Source organism: Manis pentadactyla, chromosome 5 (assembly GCF_030020395.1).
Source record: "Manis pentadactyla isolate mManPen7 chromosome 5, mManPen7.hap1, whole genome shotgun sequence".
In the NCBI taxonomy this organism is placed as follows: Eukaryota; Metazoa; Chordata; class Mammalia; order Pholidota; family Manidae; genus Manis; species Manis pentadactyla.
The window spans coordinates 63,707,780-63,733,368 of record NC_080023.1 but is presented as its reverse complement, the minus strand read 5'-3'; the positions used below and the strand labels follow the sequence as shown (position 1 = coordinate 63,733,368).

General features: G+C 39.5%; 1 protein-coding gene across 5 annotated transcripts in view; it reads left to right on the top strand.

The window, feature by feature from the left end:
• Positions 1 to 25,589, top strand: part of CNOT6L (CCR4-NOT transcription complex subunit 6 like) — a 153,812-nt gene that overhangs the window by 105,811 nt on the left and 22,412 nt on the right. For all 5 annotated transcript variants that reach the window (XM_057502360.1, XM_057502361.1, XM_057502358.1 and 2 more), the window contains exon 9: positions 18,693 to 18,844. In XM_057502360.1, coding sequence (XP_057358343.1) covers positions 18,693 to 18,844 — 152 coding nt within the window. The remainder of the gene's footprint in view (positions 1 to 18,692; positions 18,845 to 25,589) is intronic.

Below are 25,589 nucleotides of genomic sequence, written 5' to 3'. Positions count from 1 at the left end.
AAAGATAGCTGTAGAAAAGTACCTAAACTCTGTACTCTTTCTCAAAGTCTCATTCTTTGAAAACCAGAGTATCTGGTAATTCCTAATCTTCATTAATGGCAGTTTTTTCCCTTCTTGGAAAACAGTGGTACAGCATAGGTAACAGCAAATGGAAACTATAATAATTACTCTTTTTAGCAAAATGCTATATAAAAATCTCTTACTGTGATCAAAGAATAGGATACTGCTTAGTAAAGGCTAGGATACAGATTAACAATATTCAAAGAACTGAAATAGGATAAGATATTCCTTTTATCATATTTATTCTAGTTTAATCTTTGGGGATTCATAAGGCACTTTGAGATTTGGCAGCACCATTTGGTCATTATGACATCACTTTTTGGGTAGTTAGATGCAGAGATACCAGAAAATAGAATTTGCAGTTGATAAAGTGCCAGAAATCAGCTTCTGCTTTGTCCTCTATCTCAATAAGTACTATCTTTAGTTCAAAAATATATTTTAAAATGCATATATATATATATATATACACACATATATGTATTTATTTTGTATAGACATGTATGGAGAAACTGTTACTACAGATAAGTTTTTTAGACTCAGAAATTTAAATTTCTTTTTCCATATTTTGTCCTATTGACTTAGCAGTTAGTAGAAATGGGGTCTTGAGGCCAGATACACATTTAAAGAGATCCAAAATGGGGAGAAATGGAGATGAACCAGAACTAGATACTACACTTACTTGTTATTCCTGAGGTTTGCAGTTCTGATCTTATCATGCTCTGTTTCAAATCCATGAGAAAGGGAAAAAACAACAGTGTGACCATCACACTGTGATGAGGCCATTTCCTTCAGTAGAATTGGAAACTAAGGTATCCTGGTACTGAATCCTCACTGTTTTGCTTCTGCTTTCAATTCTTCTTCTAGTCTCAGAGGTACCAGGAAAGGCCAAGTCCTTGCTTTTCCTTCGTATGTTATTACAGGTAGTTTTGTGCTTGAGAAGAGGGCATGCAGAGGTTTCAGCATCATTCCAAAGTGACCTATTGTTGTAATCCTATCCTACATTTTGTTACTGGTTTCAGTTACTAATTTCTTCTCTTGTGGGTGGTGCTTCCAATTAGAATTTGTCTACCTGATTTTTTAAAAACAGACTGATTTTTGGTTTCTATCTGATGTTAACTTTCCCATTTACTTTATCTGGAACATAAAATTACCGCTTTGTGCCAGTTTCCTTTCCATTCCATTATGAATAATAATAGCTGTTTCACCTAACTTCAGAGGTTTCTTATGATGCTAACTTGATAAGAATGTGTAAGTGCTTTCAGAAGTTAAAAGAGTTGTACAAATATAGTAGGATAGCATATATCCACTTTTCTTCCCTATTTATCCCAGTCCCTAAGCTTACCTTCGTTAGTAAATTATTTCCTGGCACTCCCATGATTATTTAAATGCACCCAAGGACACATTTTATAGCATCTTACACCGAATGTACAATAAAAACTTCTATTTGGTTTAAGTTCAGGAGTGCTGGGATGTGATCCAGAAAGTGGCATTGTTAACTTTTGTGTGATTATATTCTCATCTTGACTATGTACTGCATTGTTCCTTTTGGTTCATAAACAAACTCAGGGAGAAAAATATTACTTAAGTTATAGACTGTTTTGCTTGCTTAAGTTGACATTCACTCTCTCTACTGTTAATTCAATCCCATCGAAGTCCATAAAATTACTTCTAGATTACAAGTTAGTAAGAAATTTATTTATCTTTTTGTTCTTTTTGAAGGGCTGTTTTGTACATGTTCTTCTGTACATGAAGCATTCAATCTAATCTTTCTTAAATCATCTTAAAACAAGGGTGGGGTCCTTGTTTGTTTTTTGGTCATGTTAGTGTGGATTATACATGGTCTCTTATACCCATTTAACCTTCTATGAAGTAGTATTTTTACAAAGGTGATTATGCAGAGGAATTCTTCACACTAAGATAAAAGAATAGAGCATCAGTAATGATGCTTTATCATTTGTTTGCTAGCTACAATTTAGGACGAATAAAATGAAATAGAGAAGCAAATCTAATAAAATTGTACATATTATTAGCAAGTCTTGATAGCTTGGATTAACAAGTAGTAACTATACACCAGTATGTGATATTCAAAAGAAATATCTAATACAAGGAATGGAGGAAGAGTGCTATTATGTCAAAATACCACCTGTATGGAAATGTGCGACAGAAAGCAGAAGCAGAGTGGAGTGTACTTGATTGTGTGTGGAAGGGAAAAGACATAGTAGTATTAAGGTAGTATGGATAGAATATGGATAATGATTTCTTACTATATTATAAATGTATTATTATAAGTATAGTATAAAATAAACAGAAATGAGGTAAGTTGTAGATTATATTTATCTGCACAAGTACTGGAAATCTCATTTTTTAAAAGCAGACTACCTGAGAAGTTCTTAAGAATCAAGAAACCTATCTGTGCTCTTATTTAAATCTCACTGGAAAGAAGGAGCTTTGTTTGGTTCCTTAGTTCTCAACTATCACTTTGGTTCTTCAACTGTTGGTGAGGCTGAAATGTTAAGACTTAGGAGTGTGACTCTGGCCCCTTTACTACCATTTCTAAGTGCCAAGGAAGGGAGTGTTAATTGTAATGATATATGTACTCTGTTTAGGAAAACTGGTTTTATTTTTCCAAACATTTTGAAACCAAAGACATCAAAAAGCAGATAGTGTAAGAAGATTGAGAAGTTTTAAAACTCAAAAGTAGGCCAATACATTCACAAATTATACCAAGGAGGAAGAAAGAGGGTAGTTGGAGGCATCTAATAAACTAAATAATTGTTCAGGATTCATTTAAAAGAAGTCAGTAACCAAGGATGTACTTTTTAAAAAATTAATGAACCTGTGATCTTTGCCAAGAAAATTAAGAAAAAGTAAAGATTTGGTCAAAGTGGTAAGGCAACAAGGAGGTTTTTAAAATAACATGTACTATAAAGAAAGGATTTGCTCATTGTGGATTGCATAATCACTGATGATTGGGTATGAAAAAACCAGAGCTATACAATTTCTACTTTTCTTTCATGATTTTTATTGATAATTTCAAAGTGGAAGACTAATTAAACAGGGTGAAGAGGAAATTGGCAAACCAAGAAGATGAGATTGGTAGGCCTCTAGAGAGTCATTTCTTTAACTAGTTAGATTTCCAAATCAAGGTAATTATGTCTGTGGTACTAGAAGATCTTGCAAAAGCATGATTAGAGAACTGGCATGGGCAGTCTCTAATATTCATGATAATGAATAATGGAGTATAAGAGAAGTTCTAGGATATTGGAGATGAATGACCCCATCTCATTTTTCAAAAAGAAATACTTTTCAATCCTCCATTTTCCTCATCTTTGTAATGAGAATAATTTGGGTTCTCCAGAAACAAGACTCTTGAGTTACTTTGGTGTTCAGAAGTTTATTAGGATCACCACCTGTGGAAAGGAAGTGGAAAGAAGCTGAATTGGGCATAGGGAGCAGAGCTGTATGTTGCAGGCCTGGCAGCCTCAGCTGAACACACCTGCAATTTGGAGCTGAAGTGGCCTGTTAAGAGTTAACCCCAGGACCAGAATCTCCAGACCTTTGTCTTTTCCTTTAGGTCTGCAATTGGATATGTGCCACTCCCATAAGTATTTGACCTAGAATGAGGCAACTCTGCGACTGGAGTAATGTCTGAAGGATTGATAGTCAATCTGGGCAGTGTATCTTCATTGTCCACCCCTTTGCACAGTTTTTGCAAATGTTAGGGCTGATATATATGAAATACCTCACAGTTTTGGTACAAAATAGATTCAGTAACAAGCAGCTATTATTCTCTCCTATTGAGAATTTTGATTATTTTAGAGAAGGTAGGTATATACACATAAGATATAGAGAAATCAAAAAGCTGGAAGGGTGGTGTAATCTTTTTGAAAAATAGAATGAAGATTCAAAATACCTTTAATATCTAAATGGGTAAACTAATGAGCAGAAGCTCATGAAATGAAAATAGAAAAAATGTCTACTGCTCTTAGATTATTATTATTATTAATATTTTATTAAGGTATCATTGATACACAATCTTATGCTCAGGTTTGCCATGAGTAACATTGTGTTTACTACATTCCCCCTATTATCAAGTCCCTACCACATACACCATTATAGTCACTGTCCATTAGCGTAGTAAGATGCTGTAGAGTCAATACTTGGCTTCTCTCTGTTGTACTGCCTTCCCTGTGCCCGCTCCCCCCTATATTATGTATGCTAATCATAATACCCCTTAATCCCCCTATCCCTCCCTTCCCACCCACCTTCCCAGTCCCTTTCCCTTTGGTAACTGTTAGGCCATTCTTGGGTTCTGTGAGTCTGCTGCTGTTTGGTTCTTTCAGTTTTGCTTTGTTGTTATACTCCACAGATGAGTGAAATCATTTGGTACTCATATTCCCCCACCTGGCTTATTTCACTGAGCATAATACCCTCTAGCTCCATTCCTGTTGTTGCAAATGGTAGGATTTGTTTTCTTCTTATGGCCGAATAATATTCCATTGTGTGTATATATACCACATCATCTTTATCCATTCATCTGCTGATGGACACTTAGGTTGCTTCCATGTCCTGGCTGTTGTAAATAGTACCGCGATAAACATAGGGGGGCATGTGTCTTTTTCAAACTGTGGTCCTGTTTTCTTAGGGTAAATTCCTAGGTGTGGAAATCCTGGGTCAAATGGTATTTCTATTTTGAGTTTTTCCATAATGCTTTCCCAAAGGTTGAACTAATTTACATTCCCACCAGCAGTGTAATAGGGTTCCACTTTCTACACATCCTCTCCAGTATTTGTCTTTTGGATGTTGGCCATCCTAACTAGTGTGAGGTGATATCTCATTGTGGTTTTAATTTGCATTTCTGTAATGATTAGCGAGGTGGAGCATCTTTTCATATGCCTGTTGGCCATCTGAATTTCTTCCTTGGAGAAGTGTCTGTTCAGCTCCTCTGCCCATTTATTAATTAGGTTATTTGCTTGGTGGTTGTTGAGGCATGTGAGCTCTTTATATATTTTGGATATCAACCCCTTACCAGATATGTCATTTATGAATATATTCTCCCATACTGTACGATGCCGTTTTGTTCTACTGATGGTGCCCTTTGCTTTACAGGAGGTTTTTACTTTGATACAGTCCCACTTGTTCATTTTTGCTTTTGTTTCCCTTGCCTGAGGAGTTATGTTCATGAAAAAGTTTCTCATGCATATATTCAAGAGAGTTTTGCCTGTGTTTTCTTCTAATAGTTTTATGGTTTCATTACTTATATTCAAGTCTTTGATCCATTTCTAGTTTACCTTTTTTTTATGGAGTTGGACAGTAATCCAGTTTCATTCTCTTACATGTAGCTGTCCAGTTTTGCCAACACCAGCTGTTGAAGAGGCTGTCATTTCCCCATTGTATATCCATGGCTCCTTTATCATATATTAATTGGCGATGTATGTGTGGGTTTATATCTGGGCTCTCTATTTCTGTTCCATTGATCTATGGGTCTTTTATGCCAGTACCAAATTGTCTTGATTACTGTGGCTGTGTAGTAGAGCTTGAAGTCAGGGAGATAATCCCCCCAGCTTTATTCTTCCTTCTCAGGATTGCTTTGGCTATTTGGGGTCTTTTGTGGTTCAGTGTGAATTTTAGAACTATTTGTTCCAGTTCATTGAATAATACCGTTAGTATTTTGATAGGGATTGCATTGAATCTGTAGATTGCTTTAGGCAGGATGGCCATTTTGACAATATTAATTCTTCCTACCGGAGCATGGGATGAATTTCCATTTGTTTGTGTCCTCTTGAATTTCTCTTAAGAGTGTCTTGTAGTTTTCAAGGTATAGGTCTTTCATTCCTTGGTTAGGTTTATTCCTAGGTATTTTATTCTTTTTGATGCAATTGTGAATGGAATTGTTTTCCTGATTTCTCTTTCTGCTAGTTCATCATTAGTGTATAGGAATGCCACAGATTTCTGTGTATTAATTTTGTATCCTGCAACTTTGCTGAATTCAAATATTATATCTAGTAGTTTTGGAATGGATTCTTTAGGGGTTGTTTTATGTACAATATCATGTCATCTGCAAACAGTGACAGTTTAACTTCTTCCTTACCCATCTAGATGACTTTTATTTCTTTGTGTTGTCTGATTGCCATAGCTAGGACCTCCAGTACTATGTTGAATAATAGCGGGAAGAGTGGGCATCCTTGTCTTGTTCCTGATCTTAGATGACAAGCTTTCAGCTTCTCACTGTTAAGTATGGTGTTCGCTGTGGGTTTGTCATATATGGCCTTTATTATGTTGAGGTTCTTGCCCTCTATACCCATTTTGTTGAGAATTTTTATCACGAAGGGATGTTGAATTTTGTCAAATGCTTTTTTTAGCATCTATGGAGATGATCATGTGATTTTTGTCTTTCTTTTTATTGATATAGTGGATGATGTTGATGGATTTTCAAATGTTGTACCATCCTTGCATCCTTGGGATGAATCCCACTTGATCATGTTGTATGATCCTCCTTATGTAGTTTTGAATTTGGTTTGCTAATACTTTGTTGAGTATTTTTGCATCTATTTTCATCAGGGAATATTGGTCTGTAGTTTTCTTTTTTTGTGGTGTCTTTACCTGATTTTGGTATTAGAGTGATGCTGGCTTCATAGGATGAGTTTGGAAGTATTCCCTCCTCTTCTATTTTTTTGGAAAACTTTAAGGGGAATGGGTATTATCTCTTCTCTGAATGTCTGATGAAATTCTCTGGTGAAACCATCTGGCCTGGAAGTTTTGTTCTTGGGTAGTTTTTTGATTACTGATTCAATTTCAGTGCTGGTAATTGGTCTGTTTAGATTTTCTGTTTCTTCCTTGGTCAGTCTTTGAAGGTTGTATTTTTCTAGGAAGTTGTCATTTTTTCTAGGTTATCCAGTTTGTTAGCATATAATTTTTCATAGTATTCTCTAATAATTCTTTGTATTTCTATGGTGTCCATCTTGATTTTTCCTTTCTTATTTTTGATTCTGTTTATGTGTGTAGATTCTGTTTTTTTCTTGATAAGTCGGATTAAGAGTTTATCTATTTTGTTTATTTTCTCAAAGAACCAGCTCTTGGTTTCATTGATTTTTTTCTGTTGTTTTATTCTTCTGAATTTTATTTATTTCTTCTCTGAGCTTTACTATGTCCCTTCTTCTACTGACTTTGGGCCTCACTTTTCTTCTTTTTCCAGTTTCAGTAGTTGTAGATATTGATTGTTCGTTTGGCATTGTTCTTCCTTCTTTAAATAGACTTGGGTTGCTGTATACTTTCCTCGTAGAACTGCCTTCACTGCGTCCCACAGAAGTTGGGGCTTTGAGCTGTTGCTTTCATTTGTCTCCATATATTGCTTGATCTCCATTTTAATTTGGTCATTGATCCATTGATTATTTAGGAGCATGTTTTTAAGCCTCCATATGTTTGTGAGCCTTTTTGTTTTCTTTGTAAAATTTATTTCTGGCTTCATACGTTTGTGATCTGTAAAGTTGCTTGGTACAATTTCAATGTTTTTTAATTTGCTGAGGCTCTTTTTGTGGCCTAGTATGTGGTCTATTCTGGAAATGTTCTATGTCCACTTGAGAAGAATGTGTATCCCTCTGCTTTTTGTGGAGTGTTCTGTAGATGTCTGTTAGGTCCATCTGTTCTAATGTGTTGCTCAGTGCCTCTGTCTCCTTACTCCTCTTAGATTATTAAAAGAAGAGAAAGAGGGAGGGTCAACATTATTTGAACGTACAGAAAAATATTTATATGCAAAAATGTTCATAATAGCATTAGTTATAATAGTTAAAATCTGAAGTAACATAAGTGGTCCAACAAGTACTAATTAAATTATGGTGAATCTGTATAGCAGATGGTAATACAATCATAAACATTTAGTTTAAAGAATAATTTTATAGGGAAAGTCCCTGGTAGAACATTCATTAATACATCAAAACATAAATTTATAAAGTATTGTCCTTATTATGTAAAAATATTTGTGTACATATGCATGGAGAGAAGTCTTGAGAAATATATATTGACTTAGTTAATGGGAATATGGGGTTTCAGGTGACTATATATTTTCTTTGTATTTTTCCTCATTCTCAAATCTCTACAGTAAACATATGTAATTTACAAGATCATTTCTTTCACTTACTTGTTTTTAAGCATATTTGAATTAAGCATGTTTTAAAAACCAGGAATTCAGATACCTGGTTTAAGAGATCAAAAACTTTAAGATGTATGTTAGTTCTTATTCAGTTATAATTCATGTGGCTTTTCCCAAAGTGAAGTTTCAATCTTTGTTGACAAAAATACAGTCCAAAAGGAAGAGGGAAGTACTTGATTATATCCAATTCTAGATACTACACCTTTGGGTAAACTTGAGTTGTTAAGAGGAATAACTGTCTTACACCATATATCAGAAAAGAAGTTGATCATTTCTTTTCTAGAAAAGACTTTTGGGATATTTAAAGTACTGTCAAGTGGAAAAGAAATTAGATTTATTCTATACTTTAAAGAAATGATCTAGATCTAGGTTTAATGGAAGAAAGATAGAAGGAAACAAATTTTAGTTAAGGAAGATATTTCTAGTAATTAAATAACTCCCCCCATCCCAAATAATGGCCCAGCTTCGATAGAAGTAAAATATTTCAGTACTAAAAACATTACTATTAAGTAGCATTCTCAGACTTTCTTACAGAGCCCTGGGTTCCTATAAATAAGTTTTAAGAGTTCTGTAAATATTTAGAAAATATTTTAACAGCTAAATGCAAATACTTGAGCTGTAAGTTGGAAATAATGTGTTTACTCAAATGTTTCAACTTTGGAAATCAATAACATTATCTGATATTCTGCTTAGTTGATTTGTTTTGTTGCAGACCTCTGAATCAGGTTTTTACCTGCTCACTTGCTTTTTCTGATTCAAGGCCAGTTATTTACCACTTACATTTGTATCTGTGTGAATCAGGATTTTTATGGATACTGTGTAATCAAAGCAAAATATAGAAATAAATTGTATACTGAGACTGATAGAAGACTGTAATTATCATCTATACCCTCTGATTTCAAATGTTTATATTCATCAGAATAGATTCATTGTTTTCAGTGATTGATTTATTCAAACATAATACTGATTTGATTTGTTTTATGTATGGGATTCATACCAGGCATTGCTTGAAAGAGGTATTCCACTGCTTAAACATATTTGAAAAAGTCTGGTATGCAGGATGGCCAGTTCTACCTAAGGAATATAGTTGAATCTGCCTACTACTTTTTATTTCTCTTTCCTTAGTCTAAGCCACCATCATCTGTCATCCAGAGAACCTCAAAAACTTTCTGATTGGTCTCAGAGTTCCCACTTTGGCTCCTGTAATCTATTCTCCACAAAGCATTTGGAGTGATCTTAAGATAAATAACATCATGTCTTTCCTTAGAACCTTTAGCCCTTCCTCTTCCTTCCATCTCCAAAATCATTTCATACCCTTCATTTTTTTCTAACCTGTAAACATACAAAATTCTTTGCTGGCTCAGGACCATTATTTCTTCCTCTATCTGGAATGCTTTTAATCCCATTCTTCAATTTGGTAATTCCTCATTCTTTTTTTTTTTTTTTTTTTTTTTAGATAATTATTTTTTATTGAAGGGTAGTTGACACACAGTATTACATTACATTAGTTTCAGGTGTACAACACAGTGATTCAACATTTACATACATGATATTTCTAGGTACCAGCTATCACCATACCAAGTTGTTACAATATTTTGACTATATTCCTTATGCTATACATTACATCCCGGTTACTTATTTATTTTACAATTGGAAGTGTGTACTTTTTTTTTGGTTGTTGTTGTTAGGGCATCTCTCATATTTATTGATCAAATGGTTGTTAACAACAATAAAATTCTGTATACGGGAGTCAATGCTCAATGCACAATCATTAATCCACCCCAAGCCTAATTTTCGTCAGTCTCCAATCTTCTGAAGCATAACGAACAAGTTCTTACATGGAGAACAAATTCTTACATAGTGAATAAGTTACATGGTGAACAGTACAAGGGCAGTCATCACAGAAACTTTTGGTTTTGCTCATGCATTATGAACTATAAACAGTCAGTTCAAATATGAATACACATTTGATTTTTATACTTGATTTATATGTGGATACCACATTTCTCTCTTTATTATTTTTAATAAAATGCTGAAGTGGTAGGTAGATACAACATAAAGGTAGAAAACATAGTTTAGTGTTGTAAGAGAGCAAATGTAGATGATCAGGTGTGTGCCTGTAGACTATGTGTTAATCCAAGCTAGACAAGGGCAATAAAACATCCACGTATGCAGAAGATTTCTCTCAGAACAGGGAGGGTGAGGTTCTAAGCCTCACCTCTGTTGATCCCCAATTTCTCACCTGATGACCCCCCTGCGACTGTGCCTGTCTTAGGTTGTTCCTCCCTTGAAGAATCTTACCCGTCTCTGGCTAACCAGTCATCTTCCGGGGCCATACAGGGAAATGTTAAGTTGGTAAGTGAGAGAGAAGCCTTATTGTTTGAAATGGTTAGCTTTTTATTTCTTTGCATATTTATGCCCTGTGGCTTCTATGCCCAGCATTTGTCTTGAGGTATCTTTACCACTTGGAGGAGTTATGATACTCGGTAAATTTGATATGAGGCACGAATTCTATTTAAGAATTCGTTGTAATTAGGAAGGAAGAAGAAAAGCTATAGAAGTAGCAGGCGGGAGAAAACATGGGAAGATTGATTATTTCTTTGACATATCTTCTTGTAGAGTAACTTCAGCATGTATAGATTTTAAGCTACTACTTAAATTGCGCACACACATTAACATAATAGGAGTATAGTTACATAACCAAAGCATACCTGTAATTACCAGCCATCTCCAGTGAAACCAAGAAAACCAGTTAGGCACCCTAGGCATTTGTGAAAACTTATCAATGATATGATGGTTATTATCTAACTGAATTTGAATAGTTTGAGAAAAATCAGACAAATTAAAACAACCCATTCCTGGGCACTGTTCACATCCCATATGTTCTTTTAACAGTAAATAGTCTGTAGTTGTAAGATTTTGGAGCGCTACAATTTGCACTTCTCCAAATTCTTGGATGAGTTCCAACAGTATAGATCCAGTCAAATTTGTTGTTTTACCGTATGCACAGGCCAGCTTAGATATCTCCTTCATTCCCATGGCAAGTCCAGGAGCTGGTGGGATGAGTGCATCTACAGCTGTAGCAGTGCGTGGATCTTTGTTGGGGTTTTTTGATGATCATCTTCTGGCATGAGTCTTCCCGAGAGTGCTGATGTTGGAAGTTCTCTTTCATATCGTGTCTTAGTTCATTTTCGGGGTAGCCAAATTAGGCTTTGATCCTCTGTATAAACACAAACAGACCCTTTGCCTACACTTTTATATGTCCTTTATATCATTGTGTAGAACTCATTAGAGGTCACCACATAGGAACTGCATTTTTTTTTTTTAATCATTAATCTACACTTGCATGACGAATACTTTGTTTACTAGGCTCTCCCCTATACCAGGTCCCCCCTATATACTCCTTTACAGTCACTGTCCATTAGCGTAGCAACCTGTTGTAGAATCACTACTTGTCTTCTCTGTGTTGTACAGCCCTCCCGTTTCTCCCACCCCGCTATGGATGCTAATCTTAATACCCCCCTACTTCTCCCCCCCTTATCCCTCCCTACACACCCATCCTCCCCAGTCCCTTTCCCTTTGGTACCTGTTAGTCCATTCTTGAGTTCTGTGATTCTGCTGCTGTTTTGTTCCTTCAGTTTTTCCTTTGTTCTTATATTCCACAGATGAGTGAAATCATTTGGTATTTCTCTTTCTCTGCTTGGCTTGTTTCACTGAGCAAAATACCCTCCAGCTCCATCCATGTTGCTGCAAATGGTTGGATTTGCCCTTTTCTTATGGCTGAGTAGTATTCCATTGTGTATATGTACCACACCTTCTTTATCCATTCATCTATCGATGGACATTTAGGTTGCTTCCAATTCTTGGCTATTGTAAATAGTGCTGCGATAAACATAGGGGTGCACTGATCTTTCTCATACTTGATTGCTGCATTCTTAGGGTAAATTCCTAGGAGTGCAATTCCTGGGTCAAATGGTAAGTCTGTTTTGAGCATTTTGATGTACCTCCATACTGCTTTCCACAATGGTTGAACAAGTTTACATTCCCACCAGCAGTGTAGGAGGGTTCCCCTTTCTCCACAGCCTCGCCAACATTTGTTGTTGTCTGTCTTTTGGATGGCAGCCATCCTTACTGGTGTGAGGTGATACCTCATTGTAGTTTTAATTTGCATTTCTCTGATAATTAGCGATGCGGAGCATCTTTTCATGTGTCTGTTGGCCATCTGTATTTCTTTTTTGGAGAACCGTCTGTTCAGTTCCTTTGCCCATTTTTTAATTGGGTTATTTGTTTTTTGTTTGTTGAGGCGTGTGAGCTCTTTATATATTCTGGACGTCAAGCCTTTATCGGATGTGTCATTTTCAAAGATATTCTCTCAACTGTAGGGTTCCTTTTTGTTCTATTGATGGTGTCTTTTGCTGTACAGAAGCTTTTCAGCTTAATATAGTCCCACTTGTTCATTTTTGCTGTTGTTTTCCTTGCCCGGGGAGATATGTTCAAGAAGAGGTCACTCATGTTTATGTCTAAGAGGTTTGTGCCTATGTTTTCTTCCAAGAGTTTAATGGTTTCATGACTTACATTCAGGTCTTTGATCCATTTTGAGTTTACTTTTGTATATGGGGTTAGACGATGGTCCAGTTTCATTCTCCTACATGTAGCTGTCCAGTTTTGCCAGCACCATCTGTTGAAGAGACTGTCATTTCGCCATTGTATGTCCATGGCTCCTTTATCAAATATTAATTGACCATATATGTCTGAGTTAATGTCTGGATTGTCTAGTCTGTTCCATTGGTCTGTGGCTCTGTTCTTGTGCCAGTACCAAATTGTCTTGATTACTATGGCTTTATAATAGAGCTTGAAGTTGGGGAGTGAGATCCCCCCTACTTTATTCTTCTTTCTCAGGATTGCTTTGGCTATTCGGGGTCTTTGGTGGTTCCATATGAATTTTTGAATTATTTGTTCCAGTTCATTGAAGAATGTTGCTGGTAGTTTCATAGGGATTGCATCAAATCTGTATATTGCTTTGGGCAGGATGGCCATTTTGACGATATTAATTCTTCCTAGCCATGAGCATGGGATGCGTTTCCATCTGTTAGTGTCCCCTTTAATTTCTTTTAAGATTGACTTGTAGTTTTCAGAAAGAAGTCTTTCACTTCTTTGGTTAGGTTTATTCCTAGGTATTTTATTTTTTTTGATGCAATTGTGAATGGAGTTGTTTTCCTGATTTCTCTTTCTGTTGGTTCATTGTTGGTATATAGGAAAGCCACAGATTTCTGTGTGTTGATTTTGTATCCTGCAACTTTGCTGTATTCCGATATCAGTTCTAGTAGTTCTGGGGTGGAGTCTTTAGGGTTTTTTATGTACAGTATCATGTCATCTGCAAATAGTGACAGTTTGACTTCTTCTTTGCCAATCTGGATTCCTTGTATTTTTTTGTTTTGTCTGATTGCCGTGGCTAGGACCTCTAGTACAATGTTAAATAACAGTGGGGAGAGTGGGCATCCTTGTCTAGTTCCCGATCTCAGAGGAAATGCTTTCAGCTTCTCGCTATTCAATATAATGTTGGCTGTGGGTTTTTCATAGATGGCCTTTATTATGTTGAGATACTTGCCCTCTATTCCCATTTTGCTGAGAGTTTTTATCATGAATGGATGTTGAACTTTGTCAAATGCTTTTTCAGCAACTATGGAGATGATCATGTGGTTTTTGTCTTTCTTTTTGTTGATGTGGTGGATGATATTGATGGACTTTTGAATGTTGTGCCATCCTTGCATCCCTGGGATGAATCCCACTTGGTCATGGTGTACGATGGTTTTGATGTATTTTTGAATTCGGTTTGCTAAAATTTTGTTGAGTATTTTTGCGTCTACATTCATCAGGGATATTGGTCTGTAGTTTTCTTTTTTGGTGGGGTCTTTGCCTGGTTTTGGTATTAGGGTGATGTTAGCTTCATAGAATGAGTTTGGGAGTATCCCCTCCTCTTCTATTTCTTGGAAAACTTTAAGGAGAATGGGTATTATGTCTTCCCTGTATGTCTGATAAAATTCTGAGGTAAATCCATCTGGCCCGGGGGTTTTGTTCTTTGGTAGTTTTTTGATTACCGCTTCAATTTCGTTGCTGGTAATTGGTCTGTTTAGATTTTCTGTTTCTTTTTGGGTCAGTCTTGGAAGGTTGTATTTTTCTAGGAAGTTGTCCATTTCTCCTAGGTTTCCCATCTTGTTAGCATATAGGTTTTCATAGTAGTCTCTAATAATTCTTTGTATTTCTGCGGGATCTGTTGTGATTTTTCCTTTCTCATTTCTGATACTGTTGATTTGTGTTGACTCTCTTTTCCTCTTAATAAGTCTGGCTAGAGGCTTATCTATTTTGTTTATTTTCTCGAAGAACCAGCTCTTGGTTTCATTGATTTTTGCTATTGTTTTATTCTTCTCAATTTTATTTATTTCTTCTCTGATCTTTATTATGTCCCTCCTTCTGCTGACCTTAGGCCTCATTTGTTCTTCTTTTTCCAATTTTGATATTTGTGACATTAGACCGTTCATTTGGGATTGCTCTTCCTTTTTTAAATATGCTTGGAGTGCTATATACTTTCCTCTTAAGACTGCTTTTGCTGCGTCCCACAGAAGTTGGTGCTTAGTGTTGTTGTTGTCATTTGTTTCCATATATTGCTGGATCTCCATTTTGATTTGGTCATTGATCCATTGATTATTTAGGAGCGTGTTGTTTAGCCTCCATGTGTTTGTGAGTCTTTTTGCTTTCTTTGAACAGTTTATTTCTAGTTTAATGCCTTTGTGGTCTGAAATGTTGGTTGGTAGGATTTCAATCTTTTGGAATTTTCTGAGGCTCTTTTTGTGTCCTAGTATGTGGTCTATTCTGGAGAATATTCCATGTGCACTTGAGAAGAACGTGTATCCTGTTGCTTTTGGATGTAGAGTTCTGTAGATGTCTATTAGGTCTATCTGTTCTAGTGTGTTGTTCAGTGCCTCTGTGTCCTTACTTATTTTCTGTCTGGTGGATCTGTCCTTTGGAGTGAGTGGTGTGTTGAAGTCTCCTAGAATGAATGCATTGCATTCTATTTCCTCCTTTAGTTCTGTTAATATTTGTTTCAGGTATGTTGGTGCTCCTGTATTGGGTGCATATATATTTATAATGGTTATATCCTCTTGATGGACTGAGCCCTTTATCATTATGTAATGTCCTTCTTTGTCTTTTGTTACTTTCTTTATTTTGAAGTCTGTTTTGTCTGATACCAGAATTGCAACACCTGCTTTCTTCTCTCTGTTGTTTGCTTGAAATATCTTTTTCCATCCCTTGACTTTAAGTCTGTGCGCGTCTTTGGGTTTGAGGTGAGTCTCTTGTAAGCAGCATATGGATGGATCTTGCTTTTTTATCCATTCTATTACTCTGTGTCTTTTGATTGGTGCATTCAGTCCATTTACATTTAGGGTGATTATTGAAAGGTATGAATTTATTGCCATTGCAGGCTTTAAGTTTGTGGTTACCAATGGTTTAGGGTTAGCTTCTTTACTGTCTTACTGTCTAACTTAACTCGCTTGTTGAGCTATTATAAACACAATCTGATGATTCTTTATTTCTCTCCCTTCTTATTCCTCCTCCTCCCTTCTTCATATATTGGGTGTTTTGTTGTGTGCTCTTTTTAGGAGTGCTCCCATCTAGAGCAGTCCCTGTAGGATGCCCTGTAGAGGTGGTTTGTGGGAGGCAAATTCCCTCAACTTTTGCTTGTCTGGGAATTGTTTAATCCCTCCTTCATATTTAAATGATATTCGTGCTGGATACAGTAGTCTTGGTTCGAGGCCCTTCTGTTTCATTGCATTAAGTATATCATGCCATTCTCTTCTGGCCTGTAGGGTTTCTGTTGAGAAGTCTGATGATAGCCTGATGGGTTTTCCTTTGTAGGTAACCTTTTTTTTCTCTCTGGCTGCTTGTAATACTTTGTCCTTGTCTTTGATCTTTGCCATTTTAATTATTATGTGTCTTGGTGTTGCCCTCCTTGGATCCCTTGTCATGGGAGTTCTGTGTACCTCTGTGGTCTGAGAGGCCATTTCTTCCCCTAGTTTGGGGAAATTTTCAGCAATTATTTCTTCAAAGACATTTTCTATCCCCTTTTCTCTCTCTACTTCTTCTGGAATGCCTATGATTCTTATATTACTCCTTTTATATTGATCACTCAGCTCTCTTAAAATTCTTTCATTCCTGGAGATCCTTTTATCTCTCTCTGCATCAGCTTCTCTGCGTTCCTGTTCTCTGTTTTCTAGTCCATTAATGGTCTCTTGCATCTCGTCCATTCTGTTTTGAAGTCCTTCCAGAGCTTGTTTTATTTCTGAATTCTCCTTCCTTAGTTCTTGCATATTTCTCTGCAAGTCCATCAGCATGGTTATGACTTTTGTTTTGAATTCTTTTTCAGGTAGACTGGCTAAATCTATCTCCCCAGATTCCTTCTCAGGGAAAGATGTAGCAGATGCTGAAGCTGTCTGGGTTAGTCTTGTCTGGATCATATTTTTTTGCCTTTTCATGTTGACTGGTGCTATTGACTGTCAGCTGGGAGGGCCAAAATTTTCACTTACTACTGGCCTTTCTTTACTGGGGCAACTGCGACCCCTAGTGGCTTGTGTTGGGTAATTGCGTGTAGAGTGGGTCTTTGTGTCTTGCCTGGCCGGAAGGGAGAAATTTCCCTTTCTGTGGGCGGAATTTGTCTCAGGCTGCTTCTCTGCTTTCGCAGCGCCTGGTGCGGTGATGGATGGGGGGGCTGCTTGACTGTTTGCCTCCGTGAGGGGTCTCAGAGCTGTTGCCCAGGGGGTTAGTGCACCCGGTTTTCCCTGTAATTTCCAGCTGCTGTACTGTGACCTGGGTTGTTTCCGTCAAGCTGTTAAGTCCCTGTCCCTTTAAGACTTTCAAAAAGCCCCCGCTTTTCTTTGTCACAGGGGCATCAGCTTCAGCACCCGCTCAGAGGTCTTACTCCCTGTTCCCCCAGTATCCAGGGCCCCCTGGGCATGTACTGTGTCTGCGCTCTGGCCCGGATGGCTGGGGCTGGGTGTTCGGCAGTCCTGGGCTCCGTCTCCCTCCCGCTCTGCCTACTCTTCTCCCGCCGGGAGCTGGGGCGAGGGGCGCTCGGGTCCCGCGGGGCCGGGGCTTGTATCTTACCCCTTTCACCAGTCGCTGGGTTCTCGCTGGTGTAGCTGCAGTCTGGCCACTGTCCTGCGTCTTCTGGTCTCTCTTTTAGGGCTAGTTGTGTTTGTTGTATTTTCAAAAGTATATATGTTTTTGGGAGGAGATTCCCACTGTCCTACTCACGCTGCCATGTTGGCTCCGCCTCCCAATTCCTCATTCTTTATGTTTCATCTTAAAGGTCACTTCTTTAGAGGGTGGAAACTGTAGTACCTTTAATCACTCTGGGTTAGAAATAGGTACACAGTCTGACCTCATATTCTTCTCAGCTCATCTGAGACATTAAGAATTGGAGCAAGGAGAGGAGTGTTATTTCATCTAGCACAGTGTCCTGCAGCATACTAAGATTTTAGTATTTTTGAAGGGGTGTGCATGCTTCTGTTTCAAAGCTAGGAGGAGGATGAGGTAGGGGCCTGTTAAAGGAACAAAGATATCTTCTCTCCACTCAAGTCCTAGTGAAAAGTAGATAAAATATTTAGTAGGTTTTGGTCATTTATAAAAATTTCATGAACTTAATAAAACTAGGCTGGAAGAGGTTAAATGGCTTGACCAAGGTCATACTGCTATTACTGCTATTAAATGTCAGTGCTGGATTCAATTCTCTTAAATCCTATAGCTCTACAATACTTCGCAACTAAGGTAAAAAAAAAAAGCTTTTAGTGCAAAAGCAGTAGTCACAGGGAGAGCCATTCTACATCTCACAGTTGTTCCTCTGAACACTATGTACATGTGGTTCCAGTTTTCCTGGAATAGCCAGATGGGGAACTTGATTCTCCTTAGCTGAGATGAGGGTGTGCACCTGCATTTTCTTGTCAAATCTCTTGATCCAGGGAGAATAAAACCGCAACAGGGTAGGTAGATTTTATTCTTTCTTATTAACTTGCCAACTCAGGTAAGTGTGTTCAGCTTTGAAATACCATAAAGTCCCAACAGTAGTTTAAGGAAATGGGAAAAGGGTAATTTACTTCTTCACACACAAGAAGTCAAGAAATAGCCATCCAGTCAATTGCTTCACAGTCCATAGTGGGCTGCCTTTTGCCCTTCTGCTTCTCACCACATGGACAATGGTTATCTATATGCCATCTTTGCTAGATAGTGCTTCCAAGAAAGTTTTTACAGTAGTAAGACTTCATATGTCTCATTGGCCAGACGTGTGTCACATGACCTCTTAGAGCTAGAAAATGACTAGGAGACAGTGAACAGTGAATAGTGTCTGTATCTTGTGCCCCCTTGTTTGATGTCTTTTAGCATGACAGTCCATGTGCCTGATATCATCATCATAATGCATTTTACCTTTTAGATTTACATTGGTGCAGAAACATACAGTGGAATTTAACCAAGTGGCAATGGCTAATTCAGATGGATCCGAAGCTATGCTGAACAGAGTGATGACAAAAGACAATATTGGTGTTGCTGTGGTATTAGAGGTCCACAAAGAACTATTTGGAGCAGGTCAGTGCCATTTAAAATGTTTTTACTAAAAATAAACACCATCCCAAGCTTTTCCATCTCAAACAAATGCTGAGACTCTTGCTGTTATTTAGTGCACAACTATTTTCTTGTCAGAAAAGGAGATGATCCGGAAAATAACATTAATTATGTAAAGCATCATATATTTCTTGGGATATTACCACATAATCTGTAAAAGGAAAGTAATATGCCAGTAATTCTAAAAGGTTATTTGAAATAGGAAATGTTTTAGTTAGGCTGAATTTGGAAATTATGGTGAGTCGGTTCTCTTTTTAGCCATAATTTTAGCTTTTCGTGTGTGGAATCTTTTGTCTTTAAGGTTAAGTACTTGACAAGTTTTCTCTAATTTCTTTGTTATATCTCAGTCATTGTTATGGTAAGAGGGATCTTTTATCTAGCTGATATTTTTCTTTTGCATGGTGGATTATTTATAGCTTCCTTCAAAGTCAGAAACTCATTATGTACTTTGCATATCCAGACCTTTTCTCCCCTTTCTACTGCCTGCCTTTGAGCATTTCATTGTTTACATTTTAGGCAAGAACGAGGAGATGATAAGACATAAGACCACTTCAGAACTTTATTTAAAACAATTTTTTTCCATACTTACTAGCTGCAGAAGAGAAGATTTTTTTTCTTGAATATTGATATGAATTATTCAGATCATGCATATCTGTCAAATCTCCTTTATTCACTGTTTTTCAGTTTATCCTTCATCAAAGACAATCTTTGATACGAGGTTTTAAATTCTTTTTAAGCCTCTCCATTTTTACCTACTTTTTTTGTCCTTTCCAGTCTCATTCTTCTCTGAAGTTTGTACCTTTTTTTCTTATATCGTGAAAATTGAATTTATTTTGGAGTTTTACTTTCCTTTTAATTTGTTGAAGAGTAAGTGTAAATTACTCAGTAGACAGTTTCACATTCTGAAATATGCCTCTTACACTCCTAGAAGAGGAATTGAATATTATAGGTGGTGCTTATGGCCCCTTTGAAGGGCAAGTTTTTAATATTTCATACAGTGAGCATTTAATCTACAGCTAATTGACATTATGAAACTTACAGGAAAGGCAAGAGCTTTAGAGAATTTTGGCTGCAACTTTTTTTTTATGATCAAATTGCTTTTAAAATGACTATTTCAATATTTGTAAATTGGCTAATATCCAAAATATATAAAGAATTCATGAAACTCAATAGGAAAAAACAAACAATCTGATTAAAAAATGGGTATAGGGTCTGAAGAGATATTTTTCCAAAGAAGACATACAGGTGGCCAGCAGACCCATGAAAAGATGCTCAGTGTCACTAATCATCAGGGAAATGCAAATCAAACCAGAATGAAAATAGTTGTCAAAATGGCTGTTATCAAAAAGTCAAACACAACTGTTTTGGTGAGAATATGGAGAAAAGGGAACCCCTGTGCACTGTTAGTAGGAACGTAAATTGGTGCAGCCACTATGGGAAACAGTAGGGAAGTTCCTCAAGAAATTAAAAACAGAAGTACCATATGATCCAGAAATTTCTCTTCTGGGTCTTTATCCAAATAAAATGAAAACACTGGTTTGAAAAGATATGTGCCCCCTGTTTTTATTGCAGCATCATTCACAGTAGCCAAGATATGGAATCAACCTAAGTGTCCATCTATGGGTGAATGGGTAAGAAGATGTAGTGTATATATTTAATGGACTATTACTTAGCCATAAAAAAAGAATGAAATCTTGCCAGTTGTGACAACATGGATAGGACCTAAGGGCATTAAGCTAAGCAAAATAAGTAAGAAAATGCCAAATACTGTATGATTTCACTTACATGTGGAATCTAAAAAATAAAACAAATGACCAAGCAAAACCAAAAGCATAGATACAGAGAACAGAATGGTGACTCTAGTTAGTAATATTGTAGATTATTCTTGAAAGTTGTCAAGAGTAATCATAAGAGTTAACTCTATGGTGACCAATGGTAACAGACTTACTATGGTGATCATTTCACAATGTGCATGAATGTGAATCATTATGTTCTACAGCTGAAACCAGTACAATGTTATATGTCACTTACACTTCAACAAAAAAATTTTTTAATGACTACTGCTGTCTCATGGTTACTTCAGTTACTTAGTTACTTGTTTACTCAACACTGAAGATAATTAAAGTTTGGTAAGACAAGAGGAAACTTAACTTTACCAAAATCATAGACTTAGTGTTGTGCCCAGAATTCGTGATCCCCAAAGACTCTGAGGGAGCTGAGTCTGGTGCAAAAGCAAAGAGCCTTTATTTGAGCTAGCTCGAGCTCAATCTCCCATCTGCACCAATGCAGTGGCGAGATGCTGGAGAGAGAGCGTGTTTCAAAAGCACAAAGGTTTTATAGGGGTTTAGGGGCAGTTGGCGGGGTGATGGTCGTGGCTTTAGCTGATTGGCTGGGGAAGGGTCAGGGCCCTGTTGCCGGGCATGGTTTGAGCGGGAACGGGGCTGGGTCAGGGACACAGTTACTCAGAACGGTGGGCACAGAACAAAAATGGAGTCGGTCCCGGTTGCTCTTTCAATCCCCCTTGTCATGTTGCTTACGGGCCCAATCATGGGACTGGCTGCATTGCTATTTGGCTTTTTTCTGTTACTAGGGGCTTATATTGAGCACGGAGGACCATTAGTTGGACGGCCCCCACGCGGTCTCTGACAAACTGGACCAGCGGGGTAACAGGGACTCGAGCTGCAAGGTGGTGCAGGCAGCCGCCTGACGGTGATTAGATCACTGGATTTTGGGGATGTCAACCAGAGGTGTCCAGTTGAGACACAGGACCAGGAGACGCAGAAATTGTCTGCTGCTGATTCGCAGGGGTCCCCTGATGTCCAAGAAGGTTCAGGGCAGATGTAAAAGTGGGGCGGGGGGTTTTTGGGGTTAAAGGGCTTGGGTTTGAGGCAGGGTTCTGGGCATTCAAGATGGAAGAGGCTTAGTAGGTTAAACCTGAGTTCTGGAAACCAGGTGTCTCTGGGTGGGTCTTGGAAATCTGACTAAGGATTGTCCCCAAGCTGGTGTCTGTGATTTGCCATGTAATGTTCAGGGGGGTGTGGGGACTCTCGGCAGCATGAGCAGTGAGAAGTAGAACTAACAAGAGTTACTAACATCAGGCGGGTTGAGTGCGCCATAGCCTGAGCTTGAGCGGGTTGTGTTGGTCCTGATTGATGATCCATTGGGTGACAAAGTTTTTCCGGATTGTGGAAGGGTCCGCTGGCCGAATGTGGGTGTGATGGACCCAGGTTGCGATGCCATCTACTTTGAGAGCAGTGGGGGTTGTCAGTACCACGATGTAGGGTCCCTTCCAGTGCGGCTCAAGGGTTTCTCGGCGGTGCCTTTTGACGTAGACCCAGTCTCCTGGCCTGTACTGATGAGGTGCCGGGGTCGTGCCAGCTTCGTAGATGGCACAGAGGCATGGCCAAATGTCCTCATGTGCCTTCTGGAGCCCTCTCAAGGAAAAAAACAGGTCTTGGTTTTCAAATTCAGCAAGAAGTTCAGCTTTAAGGTTGGGAATGTTGGGGGTGTCCTGCTAAACATGATCTTGTAGGGAGTAAGACCCAGGGTGTAAGGAGTGTTTCTCACCCAGTAAAGGGCGTACAACAGGAGAGCTACCCAGTCCCTGCCAGTCTCCATGGTTAATTTGGTAAGGGTCTCTTTTAGGGTTCTATTCATCCTTTCTACCTGTCCTGAGCTCTGGGGCTTATAAGCACAATGTAATTTCCAACCTGCCCCAATAGCCTTGGCTACTGCCTGAGTTACCTGTGAGATGAAAGCTGGTCCATTGTCTGATCCTGTCATGGCAGGAAAACCATACCTGGGTAGGATGTCTCCTAGTAGTTTCTTGTCCACTGTCTGAGTCGTTTCGTGCTTGGTTGGGTATGCCTCGACCCAGCCAGAGAAGGTGTCTATAAATACTAAAAGATATTTATAACCATACTTTCCTGGTTTAACTTCAGTGAAGTCGACTTCCCATTGGGCTCCTGGTTTGGTGCCCCTGAGCCTGGTTCCTTTTTCATTTGATGTGGCTCTCGCATTTGTGAGTTGACAGGTCTTGCAGGCAGATACAGCCTGTTCTATTTTGGTGTCCTGTTGGTAAATCTTAATTCTGGCATGTCAGATTAAGTCTTAATTTTTGGGCCCCCAGGTGGGTAGACGGGTGCATGTGTTTTAATACTGAGACTGAGCTGGTCTGGCAGCACGAGCTCTTTGTCAGGTGTATGCTACCATCCCTTTATCTCCTGGGCCATGGGGAGTCTCTTGATCTGCTGCAACTCCTCCTGGGAGTATTTGGGCTGGGCTGGTAAAATGGGTCTCCCAGGTCCGGTAGTTGTAGGGCCATGGTGGGGACTGAAGTAAGGGCCACTCACTGCTTTGGCTGCCTGGTCAGCCTTTCGGTTACCTCTTGCTACCAGGTCATCAGCTTTCTGGTGCCCTTGGCAGTAGATAATGGCCAACTTGGCAGGAAACCATAAGGCCGTGAGCAGGTCAAGTATCTCCTGCTTATTTTTTATAGTCTGTCCCTCTGCCGTCAGTAACCCCCTCTCCTGGTAGATTGCCCCATGAACATGGGCTGTGGCAAATGCATAATGTCTATCTGTGTAGATGTTGAGCCGTTTTCCAGCTCCTAGTGTCAGCGCCTTGGTGGGGCTATGAGCTCTGCTTGCTGGGCTGACGTTCTGGAGGGTACAGCCCCCACCCACATGGTGTCTGCTTCGGTGACCGCCACTGCACCTGCATACCTGTGTCCGTCCCACACAAAGCTCCTGCCATCAGTGAACCAAGTAGCTTTGGCATCGGGGAAGGGCCAGTTGGTTAGGTCCATCTGGAATCCATGTACTTGCTCCAGGATCCCTGCACAGTCATGTAGTGGAACATCTAGGTCGGGGTCGGGCAGTAGAGTTGCAGGATTGAGGGCTGCACTGGAGTGGAACTGCACTCATGGAGGGTTGAGTAGGAAGCTCTGGTAATGAGTCATAGGTGTGTTGCTCATCCATCTATCAGGAGGCTGTTTGAGGACCCCTTCAATGGCGTGTGGGGTCGTGATCCAGATCTCCTGTCCTAGGGTCAGTTTGTCTGCATCTTTGACTAGGAGTGCAGTCACCACAATAATTCTTAGGCATGGCAGCCAGCCAGCAGCCACTGGGTCCAGCTTCTTGGACAAATAAGCTACTGGGTGGCTCCAGGGGCCTAGGGTTTGAGTTAGAACCCCTTTCGCTATTCCCTTGTGTTCGTCTACAAAGAGGTGGAAGGGCGTCAGAATATCTAGCAGGCCCAGGGCTGGGGCATCTAGGAGGGCCCTTTTTAACTGATTAAAGGCAGTTTCTTCCTTTCCAGTCCATTTAAATGCTTTCCCCTCTTTGGTAGCCTCATATAGAGGTCTGGCCATTGCAGCAAAACCCGGAACCCAGAGGCGGCAGTAGCCGGCCAATCCTAGGAATTCTCTTACTTACCTCTGGGAGGTGGGAGTAGGGATTTTCAGGACAGTTTCTTTTCTGGCATCTGATAACCACCGCTGTCTGCCCTCCAGGATGTATCCCAGGTAACTTACCCTCTCCCTGCATATCTGAGCTTTCTTCGTGGATGCCCAGTACCCTAAGGCCCCCAAAGTTATCAGCAGGTCCTGGGTCCCCTGCGCACAGTCTTCAGTCATGTTGGCAGCAATCAGGATGTCATCTACATATTGTAAGAGGGTGAGGCCAGGGTGCTCCTTTCTGTACTCACCTAGGTCCTCGTGTAGCACTTCGTCAAAGATGGTGGGCAGATTTTTGTACCCCTGATGCAGCCATGTCCAGGTGAGCTGCCCACTATAGCCCTCCTCTGGATCATGCCACTCAAAGGCAAACAAGGGTTGGCTTCGGGGTGCTAGTGGCAGACTGAAGAAGGCGTCTTTTAAATCTAGTACAGTATACCAAACTCTGGAGGGCGCCAAGGAGCTCAAGAGAGTATATGGGTTAGGAACAGTTCGGTGTATGTCCATGACTCTTGTTTACTTCCCAGAGGTCCTGTACCGGTTGGTAGTCATTCGTGTGAGGCTTTTTGACTGGCAGTAAGGGGGTGTTCCAGGCAGACTGGCAGGGAACTAGTATTCCTAGGCTTCATAGTTTCTGGATGTGTGGCTGGATTCCCTTCCAGGCCTCCTGAGACATGGGGTACTGCCTGATCCTTACCAGACCTTCCCCTGGCTTGAGCTGTACTAGGACTGGGGTCCTGTGAGCGGCTAGTCCTATCCCTCCCATCTCTGCCCAAACTGTGGGGAATTTTTGTAGCCATCTGTCCATGTTATCCTCTCTCAGGAGCGTCCTCTGGTGGAGGTGGTATTCATCTTCTAGTTTCATGGTCAGGACCTGGATAGGGTGGCCCTTGCCATCAGTGACCTGAGGCCCCCCTTGTCTGAAAGTTATCTGAGCTCCAATCTTTGTCAGTATGTCCCGTCCCAACAGCAGGTAGGGGCATTCTGGTATCACCATAAAGGAGTGGGACAACCGGACTGTTCCCAAATCTACTATTCTTCGGGTAGTCCATGAATACTGGCTCATACCAGTTGCCCCCTTGTAACCAGGACTTCTTGCTCCCTAGTTTTCCTTTTGGGGTGTGGAGGACCAAGTGCTGCACTCTGGTGTCGACAAGGAAGTCAACAGGGGTCCCTTCCACTCTAAGAGTTACCCTGGGCTCGGGGAGGGGGTCCAAACCCCAACTCCCTTAATCACTCAGTTCATCCAGCTCT